At 39.1% G+C, this 19908-nt stretch overlaps 1 protein-coding gene across 2 annotated transcripts in view; it reads left to right on the top strand.

Moving 5' to 3' along the window:
* Positions 1-416: 416 nt before the first annotated feature.
* Positions 417-19908, top strand: part of cttnbp2nlb (CTTNBP2 N-terminal like b) — a 36564-nt gene continuing 17072 nt past the window's right edge. Inside the window, exons 1-2 of one of the 2 annotated variants that reach the window (XM_053625354.1) lie at positions 417-656; positions 8999-9106. In XM_053625354.1, the coding sequence (XP_053481329.1) occupies positions 651-656; positions 8999-9106 (114 nt within the window). In that variant the 5' untranslated portion in view covers positions 417-650. The other variant, XM_053625353.1, reaches the window with a different exon arrangement.

Raw genomic sequence — 19908 nt, 5'->3', positions numbered from 1 at the left:
CAATTCCACAAGGTGGCGCAAGAATACCAATTAAACAAAACACCTTCCCTCAAATCAGGTATTATTATTATTATCATTATTATTATCATTATTATTATTATTATTATTTTCTATTATTGTCTTCTTTGTTATTGTCTTTTATGTTTTTTTTATTCACATAAAAAAAATACTGTGTAAATTATAGTGTATCAGAAAGAAGTGTTGTCAAGTGTTGTAGGCTACCTATGAAGAAGCATTGTTTATAATAACGTCTGATACTATTTCGATCATATACAATAATACATAAGAAGAATATTGACTTAAAGATATGGCCCACGTGCACTGACATTAAATAATTAAAGTTGAATACTTTAAAAAATGTGAAATTCACGTGTATATAAAAAATAAATCACGTTTTCCTTCAAGACACTGCAGACAAAGAGGCGGCTACAGCAGACGGATCTTTGGCTCCGCCCCCTTACAGCTCTATCCCTTCTACTATTGGCTGTTGCCTGCTGTCGTCCCGCTCTCTATTGGTTTGTTACTTTGTCACCGACCGTAAGTCCATTTTTCCGCAGGGATTGCTGTACCGTACAGTTTATAACAGGACAGTTGATACTTTAATTAATTGCGGGAATATTTGGGGAATTAATGAACCACTTTTGGAGCGTATGAAGGTGAGTGGATTGTTATAAGTGTGAGAGTTGCGATGTGCGGATAAAATGAGGATAAGGAGAGGCAGATCCGATGAGATGAGGCATGTGCCATTCCTGAGAACAGTTCATTATGATATTACCTACCGCTTACAAACCACAGCACAGTCTGTCTGTAATGTTTACCTCGGTTTACATGCATGTTGAAGTAGCATTGTCTTTGTATAATAACACTGCACAGTTACTATTCAACATAGATTCTTACTACTCTACTGAATAGTATAGTATTTATTATTTTTGACATAACATGCGCTCTTGAAGGCAGCCTAAATGTCTTGTAATCCCTGCAGACCTCCTGCCAGTAAACCCTGTGATTCGAGATATTATTTGGATCTTGAGTAGGTTTAACATCTCTTGTTAATAGGTGTGTACAGTAGCTATGCATTGACTCTATTAAAGGCATGCAATTTAAAAGCACACATTGGAATGATCATTACCTTTAATTAGAAGTAATTACCATTTTCAAAATATTCACAGCTTCTGCCATGCACGCCAAGCAGGTACATAGGTAAACCTTTGCTTCCTGCTTTTCAATAGACTTCTAGAATCCTGTGTGATTAGGCGTGCTGATGGCACACTGTCATGTCCTCTCACGTGCAAAAATGTAGTCAGTCCCGTTAGAGCACTTTCTGTCTCACTGTGTTATGACAACCATGTCATACAGAGTCATTGTTAACTTTACATCTATTATTTGAACTGTTTTTAATACTGAGAGCTCTGTGATTAATGGGTGAGCTCATATGTAAATGTACACCCATTAAGACCATTGCCTTTGAGCCTATGTGCCATGATACGAGGTTGAAAGGTTAAGAGTGGACCATTAGAGGTCAGATTGTTATAATACAGTATTTTGTGTATTGCGCTTGCAGAGAACGAAACGTGTAGTGGAAGTGTCATTTATTATTCGCTCATCATTCATCTTCATTCTGGTCATGGTTGCAGTGGGTCCTGAGTCTATCCCGGGAACACTGGGTGCGAGGGGGGAATACACCCTGGATGGGATGCCAGTCTATCACACGTTCACACACTTATTCACTAGAGTCAATTTAGCGTAGTGAATCCACCTACACGCATGTTTTTGGGAGATGGAAGGAAGCAAGAGAACCCTGAGGAAACTCATATGGATACAGGAAGAGCATGTGAAACTCCACACAGAAATTAACCCAAGCACAAAAAAAAAGTCATTTATTATTTACGTTTTAATTCTTGTTTTGTTTCTACTGCTTGGCATGCTAAATAGCAGTAATAGGATGTATGCTGGTCCCAAATCAGTTTAATAAGCAGGGGCTTCATGGTTGTTTATTAGGCTCTAGAGTCAGGTTTTGTTAATATTTGATGCTTCTATGAGGAGGTAAATTCCTATGATTCCTATGATAACCCATATAGTGTTTTACATAAACACACCCATGAACACACCCTGTGTGTTGGACATTTCATGGGTCTTGTATGGATTGTGTTCTGATAAGATATTATCCATATAACCATAGAAAAGATATAGACATAGAGTCAGACTGATTCGAGTGTGATCATTTCATTTATTTATGAATAAGATGGTTGCTGCAACACAAACATGCCATTTAATAAAAAAAAATTTGGCTAACATTTTTTTAATTTTCCAGCTTTGCCATTCATTGAGCATGTGTGGGATTCTGGATGTGTGGCATGGAGAGACAGATGTATTTACACCCGTATAACGTGGATAAAAAGCATCTCAGACTTCCGGAAGTAGGTTAAGTGATTAGATATAAATCTGTTTTTAAAGTAGTTGCATTTCTCTTTTGTTTTTATGTGCATAATCTCCATCTGAATAGAATCCTGAAGCTTAGTCAATGTCCTGTTGGTGTATGTGAAGCATTTTCAGCATTTACGTTCTCACTGCCTGGCTTTACGGGAATTTCTCATTAGATAAGCGTAGACGTAGTGAAAAGAAGCTTGTGGTTTGTGGTTTGATGTGACACTCTTTGGCTTGTGCACGCCTCCTCACAGAAGTCATTTATAGCACTTATTTTCATTACCGGCATAGAAAGTGGATTTCGATTCAGAGGAAACGTTGACGTGGTAGACTAGTAGGCAAATTTAGCCAGTTTCATTGAATTTTACAGCATCTCTGAAAAGCTGTCACATGGCTGAGCATCTGCAGGAAAACTGGAACCCCTCTGTGCTGATGGCACAATGTCGAGAAGGACGTGGTTCGTTAAATAATAATTATGCTCTGCAGCAGGCGGGTGACATTACTGGGTACATAATGTATGGTGGTAATTAGCTTAAAATGCCCTGCGATGGTATCACATCAACTCACAGCATCACTGAGCAAGCAATTAAACCCTGTTGGGTGATGAAATAATTTCAAAAATCTTACATAGCATGACATGGTGGTTGACTATTTATCCAATAGCAGCATTTCTCAAACTGTTTGATACTTCTTATTCCTTTCACTGTTAGTTATAATATTGTGGAACGTCCACACAACTAAAGTAGTTAGTTCCTGTTATCACTTCTGCTATGGCAGCTATAAACAGTTGTTCCCTTGCCAGCCTGTCTTTTTTCTCTCACTTGAAGTTGATGAGACAAAAAATGCAACTTGTCTTGTCTAAACTCATTGTCATGTTCATGAAACCAGTTTGTGATGACTTTTGCTTTGTGACATGGTGCTTTATCATGCTGGAAGTAGCCAATAGAAGATGGACAGCAGTACTCAAATAGGCTGTGGCATTCAAGCAATGATTGATTCATGTTAACAAGCCCAAAGTGTGCCAAGAGATCATTCCCCACACCATTACCCAACCTCCACCAGCCTGGACTGTTGACACGAGGCACGTTGGGTCCATGGATTCATGCAGTTGGCGCCAAATTCTGACCCTACCATCTGTGAGCCTCAGCAGAAATCGAGATTCATCAGACCAGGCTATGTTTTTCCAGTCTTCAACTGTCCAGTTTTTGTGGAGCCTGCACTTCAGCCTCAGCTTTCTGTTCTTGGTTGACAGGAGTGAAACCTGACGTGGTCTTCTGATGTTGTAGTCCATCTGCCATGTTGGGCATTCTGCGATGCTTTTCTGCTCACTACAATTGTACAGAGTGGTTATCTGAGTTACTGTAGCTTTTCTGTCAGCTCAAACCAGTCTGGCCATTCTGCATTGACCTCTCTCATCAACAAGGTGTTTCCTTCTGCAGAACTTCCGTTCACTGGATATTATTTCTTTATTGCACCATTCTGTGTAAATTTAAAGACTACTGTGCATGAAAATCCCAAGAGATCAGAAATTATAGAAATACTCAAACCAGCCCATCTGGCACCAACAATCATGTCATGGACAAAATCACTGACACATGACAAAATCACATTTTTCCCAATTCTGATGGATGATGTGAACATTACCCAATGCTGCTGGCCTGTACATTCATGATTTTATGCACTGCACTGCTGCCACACGATTGGCTGATTAGATAATTGCATGAATGAGTAGGTGTACACCTAATAAAGTGCTCAGTAAGGGTATGTTCCTGCACTTATTCAGCACTAGCCAGTAAGTTTTTGGGAGGTTAGGGGAAACTGGAGAAATCCAGAAGAAGCCAACATGAGCATGGACAGAACATTTGAAAATCCACACAGACACTAACCTGAGTTCAGGATCAAACCAGTGGAACTCTGACTAAGCAGTGCTACCCAACGTGTCACCATTGTGAAATGATATTTTTGCCAATTTTTCAACCTGTAATTGCAGTACTTAGCAAGAGGAGCATTGTTATTCCTCTGTTTGTTGCAGCATTGCACAGCAGAGGAGCTCAGTTTTGATTGATCACTTGGCTATGCAGCACTTTTCAGCACCTCAACGGTTTTGCCCTCAGGGAGGAACTGCTTTTTTTTTTTTCTTTCAAGCACTTACAGTGAAATCTGTAGGAATGCCATCATTTCTTTCTCAGGCTTTTGCTAGCTTATTTACAGCATCTAAAAATGCTGCATATGCATCATAGGATTTTTTTGGCATAGACACCCCTGTCTTTAAATAGTCATTGAATAAGATGTTTCAAAAGGAGTGGGGAAGTTCTAAATTGTGTGTGTGTGTGTGTGTGTGTGTGTGTATGTGTGTGTGTGTGAGAGAGAGAGAGAGAGAGAGAGAGAGAGACTAACTGTAGTGGTAATGATCTGTTGTGGTCAGTGGTTTGATCAAGAAATGGAAAGCAGTTCCAATAAAATCCTTCACCATCCTTTTATTCATATACACGTCCTGCCTGTAAAGCATTGAGATTTTCTCTGTGTGCATTTTTGGAATGATTTTGTACCAGTGCTTATACCACAAATCGCCACTATTGCTATCAGAATTGTGAGGCAATGATGTCATTTGAGTAAACATAATATTCAAAAGCAAATGAAAATGCAGTAAAGGAAAGAAAGAGCTGTGATTTTTATTACTACTTTCTGTAACTATGGTTTTATTATAAATAGTCATGTAATGTCATGTCAAAGTGTTTGGGTGAGTGATTAATCCTTTGAGCTGGTTTTGTTTGCTTATAGATATGAGCAGAGCTGACACACTCACACCCAGGACTGTTTTCACACACAGGGTTGTTCTAAGGGTGATTTCACACTTATTCATCTATTAATGCCGATGCTGAATCAGAGCGGAATTGATATTTTTGGTTTGTTTGAAATTTGAAAGTGTACTCGTAAAACTCTTTGATTCATTGGTCAGATATCCAGTGATGAATTTGCAAACAAACCTTTGCCAGGTGCATGTAAAAATCACCTGAGCACCAAGAACATGGAGCTGTCACTAAATAAATAATGACATAATTATATCAATATCGAGTTTAAAACGTTCTGTGTATCACACCCAGTATTTATTTTCTGTTTTTGAAATATCCAGAGCACATGGCATTGCTACAGCTCTGTCCTGGGAAGTTTGTCCCTCACAGGTCAGTTTAGCAGCTCACATCTATAAACAAATGCGAGATAGTTCTCTTTGCAGAACCAAGCCTAGGGCATGGAGCTGGACCTGATCCAACTCCTCCTATAACCCTAAACTTAACCACTAACCCTAACAGAAGAGATACAAAGTGGGGCCCAGAAATTCACGGAATTTGAATAGGCTGATTTTACATAGAAGCTTAGGTGTTTACGGGAAAGTATCACAAGGAAAGATCTGGAGAAGTGGTGCACCCAGAACTGGATCTTGCACCACACCAATGCACCTGCATACACTGTGTTGTCAACTAAGGAAACACTGTCCTTATCACTTCACATCCATCACATTCACCAGATCTCGCTTCTTGTGACTTCTTTTTGTTCCTGAAATTAAAAATGAGACTTAAGGGGAAAAGATTCTCAACTGTGGAAGAAATCCAGAAAAAAAACACAGGAGGCTCTAGACATGATGACAAAATATGACTACAGGGAATGTTTCCAAGAATGGGAGAAAGGCTGGGACACGTTTATCACATCACGGACAATTCGGGAAATTTTTTGGGTCCTCCATCATACTGTACAACACTGAACAACAAACACACTTATCCTGCCTGAAACAAACTGAGTTGTCTCCACCACCTGGACATTTGGTTCAACTCCACCTACATAGGAGGAGCTTGATTGAGTCAGACTCCACCCTTTACAGCAGTGGTCACCAACCCTCTTCCTTGAGATCTACCTTCCTGTAGGTTTCTAACCCTAACCAAAATCTAACACACCTGCTTTAGTTGATCAAGAACGTCTTAAGGCAACGATTAGATGGTCAGGTGGGCACGATTATGGTTGGAGCTAAAGTCTTCAGGAAAATAGATCTCCAGAAACAGGGTTGGTGACCGCTGGTCTAGATTTTTGGTTCTTCAGTGAGGGGTATGTGAAAAATGCTGCTACCCAAAATAAATGTTTGGTTCACTTCCATCAGTCGAACATTTGAACACGTGTTTGATCAAGACCACCTCAGTTTCAGACCGTCCCAAGTGACCTCCAGTGCGGTTCGATTGTGAACCAAATGTGTATTTTTGATTGCGGTCTGCACCCAACTGTGATTGCTGTTCTCACATCTCCAAACAAGCCATACTGTGAGAGAAAACACATCGGTGTTCTATTCAAAGGGAATAAACACTGCACATGTGAAAGCAGCCAAAGAATGAAACTTGTGGAAACACAGAACCAGATTCCAGTGTGAGTATTTTTATGAGTGCTATGAACTCAGACATTGCAACATAAACAACTTTTAAGTTATGTCTATTAAGAGACCAGTCTGGCAGGGTAATTGAACAGAACATGAAAAATATTTCTGAACCCTTCTGTCTTATTAACCTGACTGGAGAATTATGTCTTAGTGTCTATGGAACACCAAAAAAGCCTTGGAAAAAGGGTCTGTTTGAAAATAAAACAAACTTACACACATGGTGAGCGTGTGGGTGTTAATAGAATCTGGACATGATATCATCATACAGTGGAAACTCTGGAGAGTTTTGTACTCTCCCTGCATATCTGAGTCAACATGACTCATTATTAGTGAGGAAAACCGCAAGGCGTACTGGAAAGAATCCAGATGTTATCGCTACCTTGAGTGTTTGTTTAGGCTGACCGGTGTAGCAGCGATGATGCAAGGCAGAGTCAGGAGTTCAGACTCATAAAAGCTGTGGATTCAGTTTTGAAGGACTGAGTAAGTGCTATGTACAAGACAAATTGTTTGTCCTGTAGATTCGGATCTAGACCTGTTTAAAATATTTTGATTTGTGGAGTTATTGTGGCTCTGATGCTTGTCTTGGTCGTGATGTCACGTGAGATTGGTGTGTGTCTGAGCAGAGGGATTTGTGCCAACAGGCTGAGGCCATCACCGCATATTCCACTCCTCTGTGTTTTTCTAAGCCGCAGTAAGGTCACATGGTCATTTTGTAGTCATTACAAATGCATAGCTGGAGAACTGTAAAAAGCCAAGACAAGTACCATTTGGAACCCTCATGAACTCTCGGTGTCTCATAATAAGCATTTCGAGATGGTAAATGAGCAGCTTTCCAGTCAGGGAAGTCTTATGGTCAGATCTGTCCTCTATGATTGTCTGCTCCACTATGTAAAAAAAACACAAGAATAAAAAGAACAATACTAAAACAAATATGTTTTTAAATATGTTTTTTTTAAAAACAACATTAATGTGAGCAGTGTAGGGTCAACATTGTGGTTATAGGATACACACTTTCCATCAACAACTGAGAAGCATTTAATAATGGTGTCTATACACATTGCATGCAAAGTTCTTGTGTGTGTGTGTGTGTGTGTGTATAGTTGGGCTGTAGCAGACACCCATGCTTTAGATATGTTAATAGGTTTCCATATCTAGCCAAGCCACAAAACAGAAATAGTGAACACCAGTGTGTGTTTGTGTGTGTCTGTGTGTGCGGGTATGTTTTTATATTTTTAAAAGGATAGGAAAATCTTGACGGTTCTGACCCTGTAAGGACATTTGGCTAGTCCCCATAATGAAAACTGCTATTATACAAAAACTGCAGCTAACCAAGCCAAATGTTTTCCTTACTAGTCCCTCAAGGATTTTGTGATTTTGTGATTAATGCAAAATCAACCAAACTCCGCAATATTCTGAGGCATTTTTTCAAAATTACCACAGATTTTCCACAGATTTTAGCCAAGACACGTCATGTGATGTCATCACAACATGCATTCAGCAATTCACATGCGTTGAACATGAGTACAACTAAAAGGTCTCATTTACCAACAAACATCTCTGCGAAAGCATTTTGGGCTGCAACGATCACAAAAAACTCTGTGAAATTCTGGATGGACTGCCTTACAGTTACTGAGATTAGAGTTAGTGTTAGGTTTAGATGTAGGCATAGCATTAGATATTATTTCATTATTAGATTTTATTTACAAAACGATGAGCAAATCGTTATTTTCGTTTTGTTTGTGTGTCTGTCGGGGAGAAACGAATAGAGTACAGACTAGTTCAAAAAATATTTTCCATATCTGAGCATTTTCAGTGCAACAGACAACAATGTGTTTAGTATCATTGTGCTCACCATCTCTATAAAGACAGATCATGGAGTCATTTTAATTGTTTATAATCTAAAATCATCATATTGCCCATTTCTGCTGTTAAACATCCAATTCTCCATTATTACTCAGTTATATATACATACAGTACTTTGCAAAATTTTAGGCACATGCACAGAAATGCTGTACAGCAAAGATGCCGTCAAAATAATTAAATAAAATGTTTCTATATTTAAAACTGTGTGTGTTTGTGGTATGTGCACATAGCAGGCACAAATGACATGGAGATTCATTGATACATCGAGGCATTTATTTTTGTGTGTTGCAGCCCAGCAGGATGGATGTTGAGACTCTGAGTAAAGCAGAGCTGCTAATGCTGCTGAGCATACTGGAGGGAGAGCTGGAGGCTCAGGACCTTGTCATACACACTCTCAAGGTAAGGACTGCAAACACACACATGCACACACCCAAGAGATAAACAAATGCATTCAAAACTCACCTGTGACAAATATTCAAGCACCCAGATACTGACAGCAGTTGTACATCTGCTTGTGATTACTAGAGTTTTTGAGTTTGATGAATGTTCTATAACAGCAGCTCGAACACTAGTGCCGGCTGCAAGGTTTATATTATATGGTTTATATATCCACTCATTCTAATATGTTATTATTTATGTAAAACGAACTCACACGGGGTCTTGTATGATGGACTTTCCAAATATAGATTTGTAAGAAATGTCGATATGGTGAACTGTTGATATGCAATATTTTATTTAAAAAAAATATATATATATATATATATATATATATATATATATATACACACATCTGTAGTTGTTGGTATATAATTGCTTTTTGTAAGAAAATGTTTATATATTGTTTTTGGAAGGAGTCTCCAGTGTCAGTGCTTTGTAACAGTCAGAGGTTTTCCATCATGGGAAACTCTTCAGGATGGAGGGCTTTGCAGTTTCCTGGAAAACATGACAAGCTGCATGAGAAAAAAGAGAGAACAAATGTTTATAAATGCTACAGAATAAGGCATAACAGGACTTGGATACTCATGGATGTTAATGGATGAATGGAAGTGGATAAAAGACATGACATGTCATTCTTTAACAAATACAAATAGTTAGCTTTGGCAAGTTTTGTGTTTATAAGAGGAATATATTAGAAAATATTACTAGAAAATAATCAACTTTGGGGAGATGCTACATCATACCACCCCATAGATGATTATTTTCCTATAAGAGCATAACCCTGCATGTTGTATTCCTTACTTTTGCATCCTCCTAGAGTGACAGCTCTGTGCTGTATCAGTATTAAAACTTGGGAACTATCACTGCAGCTCATCCATCTGCGAGAACATTAAATAGTTATATATATCGTGTAGTACACATCACTATGATCACCGAAGTACGTTTGGAAATAGAAGGAAACATGCTTTGTGTGTGTGTCACTCAGGAAATCAGCAGAGCAGAGAACAATAGCAAGCAGTGCTATTCCTGTAAATGACACACACATGCTTAGTGTAGGAAATCACATCAGAGTGTGTTCAGAGCACTGTAGCAGACTGCCAGCACCTTTACAGCCATGTGTGTCGGATCATAGCTCTTATGCACACACTCAGTGACACGTTGTGTCAAAACAAAGGCTGATTTCTGAAAGCTGGAGCTGCTGATCTGTATTTTGCACCAAAAAAAAAAAATCATACAAAGTAGTGACTGTTTAACACTTTCTTCATTTTTCTTGTTCTCACATGCATAATGCATATGCTTATTGTCATTTAGCAGAAATTGTTCTTTTGTCTTAATTTGTCTCTGCGCAATTGAGCCTGGACGTTTTTGCATTACGCTAATTCTCCATGTTTCCATTTCATTTGATGTTTCATCATGCACAGAATTTAAATCACAGCTGCTTAATAGACTCAAACCAGAAAGAATTGGGAACTCAGTGCTGTAATGCACACAAAGTCCCTTGTGTGCATGTAAGTGTGTGTGTTTAATACTGTTTGTACGTGGTACAGCGGGAGGGTGAAGGCAGTGATAATGACAGAGCAGGATACATGGAGATCAGAGAAGGCCTCATTAGGATTTTAACCCCGAAACACACCCCCTGCCTGTTTTACGGCTGCCTGCTTATCGAAGCAGAGGGCATGCTGGGATTCCGGCAACCCCCACGAACATGCTCAGGAAAGAAGACCCCAGTATTGCAGTTCTAAACAATGCAGGTCTAGGTTGGACTGCACTGATATTGTTGTGCCTGTATGAGTGTGTAAGTGTAGGGGTGTGGTGAAGAAAGGCAAGTATGCCTTTACAGAATAGTCGTTACAGAATGACACCAGTAATGGCTTCCAGACAAACAACGGAAAGACAAAACATGTCTATAACAAAACAAAAGCATAGACAAACAATACCATATCAGAACATGACAGGCACTTCCTCTTTCCAGTGCTTCTTTACACGCTCAGTATAGTACTTGCAACAAATTTGCTATTAAATATTATTAAATAAGGGAAAACGCAGCAACACAATATAAAAAAGGAATAATTAAATCCCCAACATCAAAAAGATACTGTCCTCACTTTCCTAACATAGAAGACTGACAGGACAATGTGATAGGAGCTGCATGCTGGACTGGATCATGTACAAGTGTAAAAGGAGGAGAACTGAATGGTGGAGCAGAGTGTTTTAGAGGATGAACCACCTCAATAGAAACAAAACAGCAGAATAGACATGCAGACGTACAACCAAGTGAAACAGGCCAAACACATAACCAAGTGTGTTTGTGTGTTTTTTGTTCAAAGTCCCCTATGTGGATAGGATGTGTCAAAATATCTGCTATCATGTGGTAAAATGGGAATCAGTTTTGCCTCAAATACCTTTAGCTTTGAGGAATTGGAGGACATGCCACCTGCATTAGACCTAAGGCCAGAGGCCAGACCTCTGTCACTACAACTAACAGGCATAGAGGCCACACCTTATTTTGGGCGGCTGTGGCTCAGGTGGTAGAGCGGGTTGTCCACTATTCGCGGGCTTGGTGGTTCGATTCCCGGCTCACATGACACCACATTCCAAAGTGTCCTTGGGCAAGACACTGAATCCCAAGTTGCTTCTGATGGCAGGGTTGCACCTTGCCTGGCAAGATGTGTGAGTGTGTGTGAATGGGTGAATGAGAAACAGTGTAAAGCGCTTTGTAGAACCATTAAGGTTAAAAGGCACTATATAAGTTCAGACAATTTACTATTTACCATTCTTCACCGGGATCAGACGAAGATGTCAAGCCCTCCTTCACTTGGACTAACAGACATGAAGGAAACACCTTTTTCACAGGGACTAACAGACCTGAAGGGCCATGCCAAAGTCACGAGGACTCACAGGCATAGAGGCCATACCTCTGTTGCTAGGACTAATAGGCACAGAGGTCAGACCTTCTTCACTAGGACTAACAGCCATACCTCTGTCACTGGGACAAACAGGCATAGAGACCATTCATCTGTCAGTGGGAATAACAGGTATAGAGGCCATAACTCTGTCACTAGGACTGACAGGCATAGAGGCCATATCTCTGCACTTGGACTGACAGGCACAGGGGCCATATCTTTTTCACTGGGACTTAAAGGTACAGAGGCTATATCTCGCTCACTAGGATGAACAGTCATAGAAGCCACACCTGCATCACACCTCCTGATGGAAATATCTTATATTGTATTCATAGTTTCAATTTCCATTTGATTAGGTACAGTTACCTTGTAACTACACTCATTGGCCACTTTATAAGGTAAAGCTAATGTAATGTATGTGCACAGTTACTGACTGTAGCCCATTTGTTTTGCAGGAGGGCATAGTAACAAATTGTGCATTTTAACAAATGGGCTATAGCCCCTAATTATATTCATATTTGTGTGGTGGTCTGGGAAATCTCATCAAAGGTCACTGTGGCTGAATTCTGGCAAACAGCCCAAAAAAGTTTTTGGGTTTTATACTTTGGCACTTCTACTTAAAGAAACCATCGTAACAAAAACAGCAGTAAAAAACTTAAGATTTTTTAAAAATTGCTAGCTAAGTATGATTTCCTTGCACAGTGAATGTCATGTTTTGATCAAGCTGTTGTGTAGTTAGAAAGGGATATATGGCCTAATAGTTCCCCTTTCACAGTTGGGGGTAACTAGACTTTAAATAGCTAGACATTTACCTGAGGTTGAGATAGATTCAACATAGAAACATCTTTCAAAAGTTTGACCATGTGAAGGGTTTTTACAATCTGCCACACTAATAATAGATGTACTGGTAAAATGGTCAATGTGTGTATTTATAAGTTAGGTGGTAACTGAAGACAAGTGACAAATTCATATAGAAGTGCTAAGGCTGAAATCATACCTGATATAAAAAGGCTGAGACTGAAAACTTGTGGCTCACTTGGCATGGGTCATTATTATTGTTCATCTCCTTGTTGTGTTCTTGTATTAAAGCAGTACAGTATTATTGATATTGTGTTACAGTGTACTGTCTCGGTGAAAAGCTACATGTTTTTTCTTAAGGCCCATTTAGAGAGGAAACACTATCCCAGGAAGAGTTCACATTTCGTTCTAGAAAGCCTCACAGCGTGCAAGCAGGTCCACCCATTGAAGACATATGAGTTGAGAGAGATGTGTGACTGATGTGTGAAAACAAGCATGCAGGAAAGGACGCTTACACACGGCTCGTCTGTAATCTGAGAATTTGTGATGGATGATAATGACAAAATGATGAACTATACTTGTTCCAACACTTGAATGTACACACACTTACACTCAGAGGTTGTTATTATTGCTACAGTTACAGTGGTTATTAGTTTTTTATATATATATATATCAGGCAGTTAAATAAGTGCTTGGCAGTGGCACTATTGAAACACTGGGCCTGTGTGTTGAGTTTATTATCAATCAGAGTGAGGGAGTTGCCTTTAAGCCCCCAGTCACAGTACACTACTGCTGTTTCCCTTACACACACATACACACACACACACACACACACACACAAAATCCTTTATTAGTGCAAGTTGTGCTATTCACTGGGGTTTTCTCTCCGCCTGGAGACTGTGCTTTTCTTTTAAGCCCTGCTTCTACCACCATGCCGGAGGAAGCAGTGCATTTGTGTGTATGTGAGAGTTAGATTACTGTTTTATTGTCCCGAGTCAGGCCTAAAAGGCCACTTCTCACAGTAGAGACATTCAGAAACCCAGAATGCTCTGGAGAATTTCAGCCCTGATGGAGTTCTGGATGGTATGTGTGTACTGTATGTGTACGAGTGTGTAATAGTGTCTGTGTCCAGTGGTCTCATGCTGGATCTATGCTCTCCTCTGTTTCCTGTTAGGCATGGTTTCCTGCCCTCCCAGTGTGCCATTCTGGGAATTCTTTTGCTTGTTTTTAGCAAGCGGATGCAGTTAGTGTGTGTGACCTGACCTTAGTGCCACAGATAAGTAGTCCAAACCAATTAGAGAATCTTTAGATTAATCAATGATATAGATCTTATAAATCCAAACAGGCTGAGGTCCATATCGACTGGTCAATAAAAATTGGAATAAAATAGGATAATATTCACACAGGGTGGTGTGATGTGGCCTTTTCCAAAAACAGCACACCCCAAAGTGTTTTACTCTTTTTTTTTTGTACCAGAGCAGTTTGCCAATTATTATAGTTTTTTGCTCATTTATAATTATATTTACTGTTGTGCAGTTTCTGTAAAACAAGTTCCTGTTATCACTTACACGTTACACTGATATGTCAGCTTTAACTGTCACTGTTACAAAAAAACTGACACTGGAAACTCCTTCCAAAAATGGCAAAAAAAAAAAAAAACCTCCTCACAAAACAATACATAAACAACTCCTCACAAAAAAACATATCAACGATTACTCACAATATTGTCCCTTAATGAGCTCATAAATATCAACCTTGCAGCCAGAACTACTGTTAGCTCCTCTTACAGTAAATGATTCAACACCTTATGACCAATCAGAGTTGAGCATTCAAAGGCGCTGTGGTATAAATTAGAAAGCATAATGATAATCTAGGGCTTGTGGAGATCTGAAACCAAAACTCTTTTCTTATCCTGTTATTATGTTTCCATGGTGTTGCCCTAAAAGGTATGGAATCCTGGGAGTCAAGTAGATTGAGCCAACAGCTTTTGTTCCTGCAGCCGTTAGAAACCTGAAATGGTACAAACGACGTCCAAACAAACAGATTGTTTACGCTAGTATGACGATGTTTCTTTATACTGGAAGTAGATCTGTCCTTTGAGATATTGCATTTAAAGATATCCTAAAAAGGAAAGCTAAGAGTCCAGTAGGGAGAAAGGACTGGTTTGTGCTTTGATTGGCGTGGAAGTATTGTAGTGCTTCGGTACACTATTTGTAGCTGGAGAGAGGAAGAACGCGAGCGAGAGAATGTGTGAGAGAGAGCAATCAAAAGGAGATGAATACAGGAAGAGGGAAACATTTACTTGCAAACTCCATGTTTGGTCATGGTTATATTGTATCGTTTTCTGTGGCTTTTGGCATGGAACACTCTGAGGGCAAAATGGGGCATTTCTCAGCGCTGAAAGACCTGGAATGCAAGCGTGTGTGTCTCTGAATGTGTGGGTTGAGTGTTGACTTCTTTTCAGCCAGTTGGTCTCCGACAGCACCAACACACCCAGCTCTCCCATTAACCACACCATCAACAAAAAACATGTACTGACAAAAGTGTGTCTGGCAGAGCATCTCATACAAGAACAGCTACACTCACCTAACCTTCAACTCCAAATTAGATTCATTTCAAATGTAATTGTGCTGAACAATATTATTAAGTGTTAAATGATAGGAATGTAGACAGTATTGTGTGTGTGTGCAGTTCAGCTGTACAACCAAGTCCAGAATTATTGGCACCCTTCATGAAAATGTGATATGATGAACAGTGGTTATGTGTCCTCTTCCGTCCTCCTCCATGCAAATTCTTGAATTTTTAAAACATTTTTATTATGGCCTTTGTTTATTGTAATGGTACCAATCTGATACCCAGTATCCATATTAGGCCAACCCTAGCCACAAATTGTGGATCAGATATCAGAGAAAACATATCAGATATTGGGTCCCAGAACAAATAGCAAAGATTGGAACTGGATTTGGAAAAGAAATGTATTTGTGGAGATTGCTTTTATTATATTTATGAGGTAATGCAATATTATTGTATGAAATAGTTTAATTGTGAATTGCTTTAGTTAAAAAAATGTAAAGCTTAGTAGTTTATTGGGTGGGTATTGATATCGGGTGATACTCAAAGTTTCAATATTTGTATTGTATTGGAAAGAAAAACTGGTATCTCTAGTATATATATACACTAATGTGGCCAAAGGTTTGTGTACACATGACCATCACATACATACAAAGACATCCTATACAGTTATGTGCTTCCAACTTTGTGGCAACCAACAAAGAACTTTATATGTATGCACCGTTATATTTATACCCCAAAGAAAACAGGTAATAGAAATAGATCAAATATTGAGTTATATAAACAAATATTGAGTAAAATAGAGTTCCTGTAGACTGAGAGACTGAGAGCAACTTTTATTAGATTTATTTATTTTCTAAGATAGATTTGTTTGCGATAATTTAACATAATTTAATGTCCCGGATTATTATTTAGTGCTTTATTTTAAAACATTCAGTAAATATAGGAAAAAAATAGGAAACATACTGTATGCAGTTGTAAGAATATGGTAGAATATATGTCAGGACTCCGATTATGGGTTTTTGAGTAGTTAAAGATTCTTTAGGTGGTCAGTAATTTTAGATAAGATATATTGCACTATATAATACAAAAATGAATACAAATGTTTTTGTTATAGGAAAAGTAATTATTTTCTTTAATAATCAGAGTATATAACTTTTAGACAATTATTTTGCCCATTCTCTTACAGGGTACCAATACTAAATGATTTCTAAATTCGTCATGCCAAGGCTTTATAAACCATGATAAATATTTAATATCATTTTTGATATCTAGCGCACTTAACGAGAATACACTTATCTTGCTGAACATGGTCTGAGACTGGACTTGTGCGTGACTATTTATAAAAAGCAGTGTGTAGGTGTAGTGTAAGAGCATGGTCTGAAGTGTTGAAATCTGAACATCAACAGTATAATGTCGTATACATTTATATGCCTGCTGAGATCTGAGGGAGCTTTATTTTCCAGTGTGGTAATCCTAATAGTATGTGGTATGTTAAGGCTATGAGGTGTGTATTGCTGGATGAGGTCATGTTGGAACTGCTAAAGACTATATTAAGCCGTGTTACGAGGTCTCCGGACCTCATTTCCCTCACACACACACACACACACACACACACACACACACACACATACACACATACACACATGCACACACACACACAGGCCAAGAGTTTACTTGAGTAATACAGTCAGGAAATTGTAGGTCTGTGTTAAGCTACTGTATATTTATTCACATTAAATTACTGTTCATTGCCATAAAACATGGAGATTTCATGTGCAGCTGCATTTGCATTATTAATAGCCATGTTGAGAAACCCACACCTTAAATTCCTTCCTTGGTCTGAAAACATGATAGCTTTGATGAGTTCACTTGAGAATTAGACCCATGCAGACTGAACAGCTACTCATTTCAGGCAGTGTGTAATGGACTTTGTGTGTGTTTTTAAATCTGTGGGACTGTGAAAGCCACTACTCTCCCATGGCTCTGTCAGTGGACGTGTCTGTACTCGCCTCCTTGCTTTCTAATTCACTCCTCCACCTCTGTCATTTCCACAACTGTTATTTTCTCATTCTTTTTCTCCCGCATTCACACACACTCATATATAAAGGGAGAGAAATACAGAGAAGGGGTCACACTAGATTCAATTCAATTCAATTCAATTTTATTTGTATAGCCTAGCGCTTTTAACAATGGACATTGTCTCAAAGCTGCTTTACAGAAACATATAAACACAGGATACAGATTTTAAATGTGTGAATTTATCCCTGTTGAGCAAGCCGTTGGCGACGGTGGCAAGGAAAAACTCCCGAAGGTGATATGAGGAAGAAATCTTGAGAGGAACCAGTCTCAGAAGGGAGCCCATCCTCATCTGGGTAACAACGCATAGTGTGAAAGTAAAGGGAAGTTCATTATGTTTTTATATGAAGTCTGTTTGTTGAACTAGTCCACTGTTCACTTAAGGACACTTGAATGCAAAATTGTATGTGGTAATTGCAGTCCTAAGGCCATAGTAGCAACCGTAGTCCCAGCAACCACAGTGAGAATGTCCATGTGGAATTGAGGTACAAAACTATTTCCATGGAACTTCAAGTGGTGCCAACCTAAGCAATCTCCAGGCTGTAGCCTCCAGTTGATGAGAGCTCCATCCAGAGGTAGGGCATCACAATGGATCAGGCAGGTCCGGAGAGCAGAAAGGGTCAGGATCACTGGCATCTCCATAAAATCTCCATAAGATCTCCAAGTCTTCCAGCTCTGAGTCAAAATGTAAGGTAGCCTCCTAATGGAGCTTTACTCATTCAATCGCTTTCTCTCTCTGCTCTCTGTTTTCCTCCCATACTTCATTTTCCTCCCTCTTTCTTTTTTCTTTTCTATCTCTTTGACCTCAGAAATAGGACCTATAAAAGCACCAGAAGCGGTCAGACAGAGGAAAAAAGAGAATAGCTCTATTCCCTGGAGTAGTATTTGAGCAGTAATTTGCTGCAGTGATGTGGACTAATGCTTTACATTCAGCATAAGAAAAATAAACAGTGATCTCATGATGGTCTGAGATTATAAATTACCACCGTCCAGACAGCGGCACGCCCAGTTCATTCAGCCTGTGATTGCAACCAAAACTAACACAAGTGCTAATGTTTATCACTAAAATTTTAATGTAGGTATTAAAGGGAAAATCCACCCTGATACATTAAATATGTTTATATTAAAATATGTGAAATTTGTTTAGTCATTCTGGTGCTAATTTTTTGTTTGATGCTGTACTTGTTCTTTGCCGTATTATTTCTGTGAGAAATTGTGTGCCGTGCTGACGCCACAGGAGGACGTTGTTACTGTTAGCTCAGTTATAATGGAGTTTAAAAGAGTGAGAAATGATTACAAGTACTGTATGAGTGGTAACGAAATGAATTAGAACGAGCTTCTTTTCTCGCTCACCATTTTCCAAGAGTGTTTAATGTCGTACTAATGAGAACACCAATGTAAATACGTGGAGATAAATGTTAGACTGAAGGTTTAAGAATGCAATGGTACATATATAGTTCAACAAAGTTATAGCAGTGACTCGGCTCAGCTAGTTAGCGGGCTATGAGATGACAAGCATGATGCCATTGATGGCAGTATTAGCATGAAAATTGAAAAATTGGAATCTTATCTATTGGAGCTGAGGAGGTGAGAGAGCTGGACAGACTAAAGGAATAAAGCGCTGCTGCATCACTCTCGTTAGGAAGAGTGGAAGCAAGTTCTAATTCCCACTGGCTCCACTTATCAGCAGGAAACCGTTAACTAGGCTTGTGAGGTCGTGTGTAATATACCATCATCCTCTCATGCCCCCTAACTATTGCCCAGTCCATACAGGATTTCGCTGAGAGTTTTTTATGATTCTTGCAGCCAAAAATGCTTGATTATGCTGTGGCTTTTTTTTTAAATTTGCGATCCAACTTGTGGAGTTGCAATTGCACAAAATTGTTTTGCATGGTCTTTCACAGTGATGTTTGTTGGTAAATTAGTAAAAAAAAAAAAAAAAGTTAGTTTTAGCTGTACTCATGTTTGACACATGTGAATTGAAGAGGGCTTTGGCTGAATGCGTGCTGTGATGACATCACATGACGCATCTTGGCAAAAATCTGCTCTAATATTGATAAATTGAAAGCTCCTCTGAATATTGCAGAGTTTGCTTGAGTTTGCGGTAATTTCTGCGGCCACGAAATCCTGGAGGGACTGATTGCCGATTGATGATAGTATCGCTTGTGGCTTTGAAGGGGAAAAGATGGAGGCGTGGCCAGACATAGGTAACGGATGTTGTGTACATGTTGCATCATTACAGTAGAAAAAAATACCAGATGAAACGCTTGCTCAGTGTTCAGTGTGGAGGTTTCCTTTAAATTCTACAAACTCACTGTAAAAGTCTGAAATATCATGTATTTCTGAGGATTGCAGTATATATCTTCCCACAAATTAGCTGTCTTCTTCTGAAATGAATATTATACTGAAAAG

This window comes from Ictalurus furcatus, chromosome 5 (genome assembly GCF_023375685.1).
Source record: "Ictalurus furcatus strain D&B chromosome 5, Billie_1.0, whole genome shotgun sequence".
Lineage (NCBI taxonomy): Eukaryota > Metazoa > Chordata > Actinopteri > Siluriformes > Ictaluridae > Ictalurus > Ictalurus furcatus.
The sequence above is the reverse complement of the archived record's forward strand: the minus strand, read 5'-3'. Positions and strand labels throughout refer to the sequence as shown.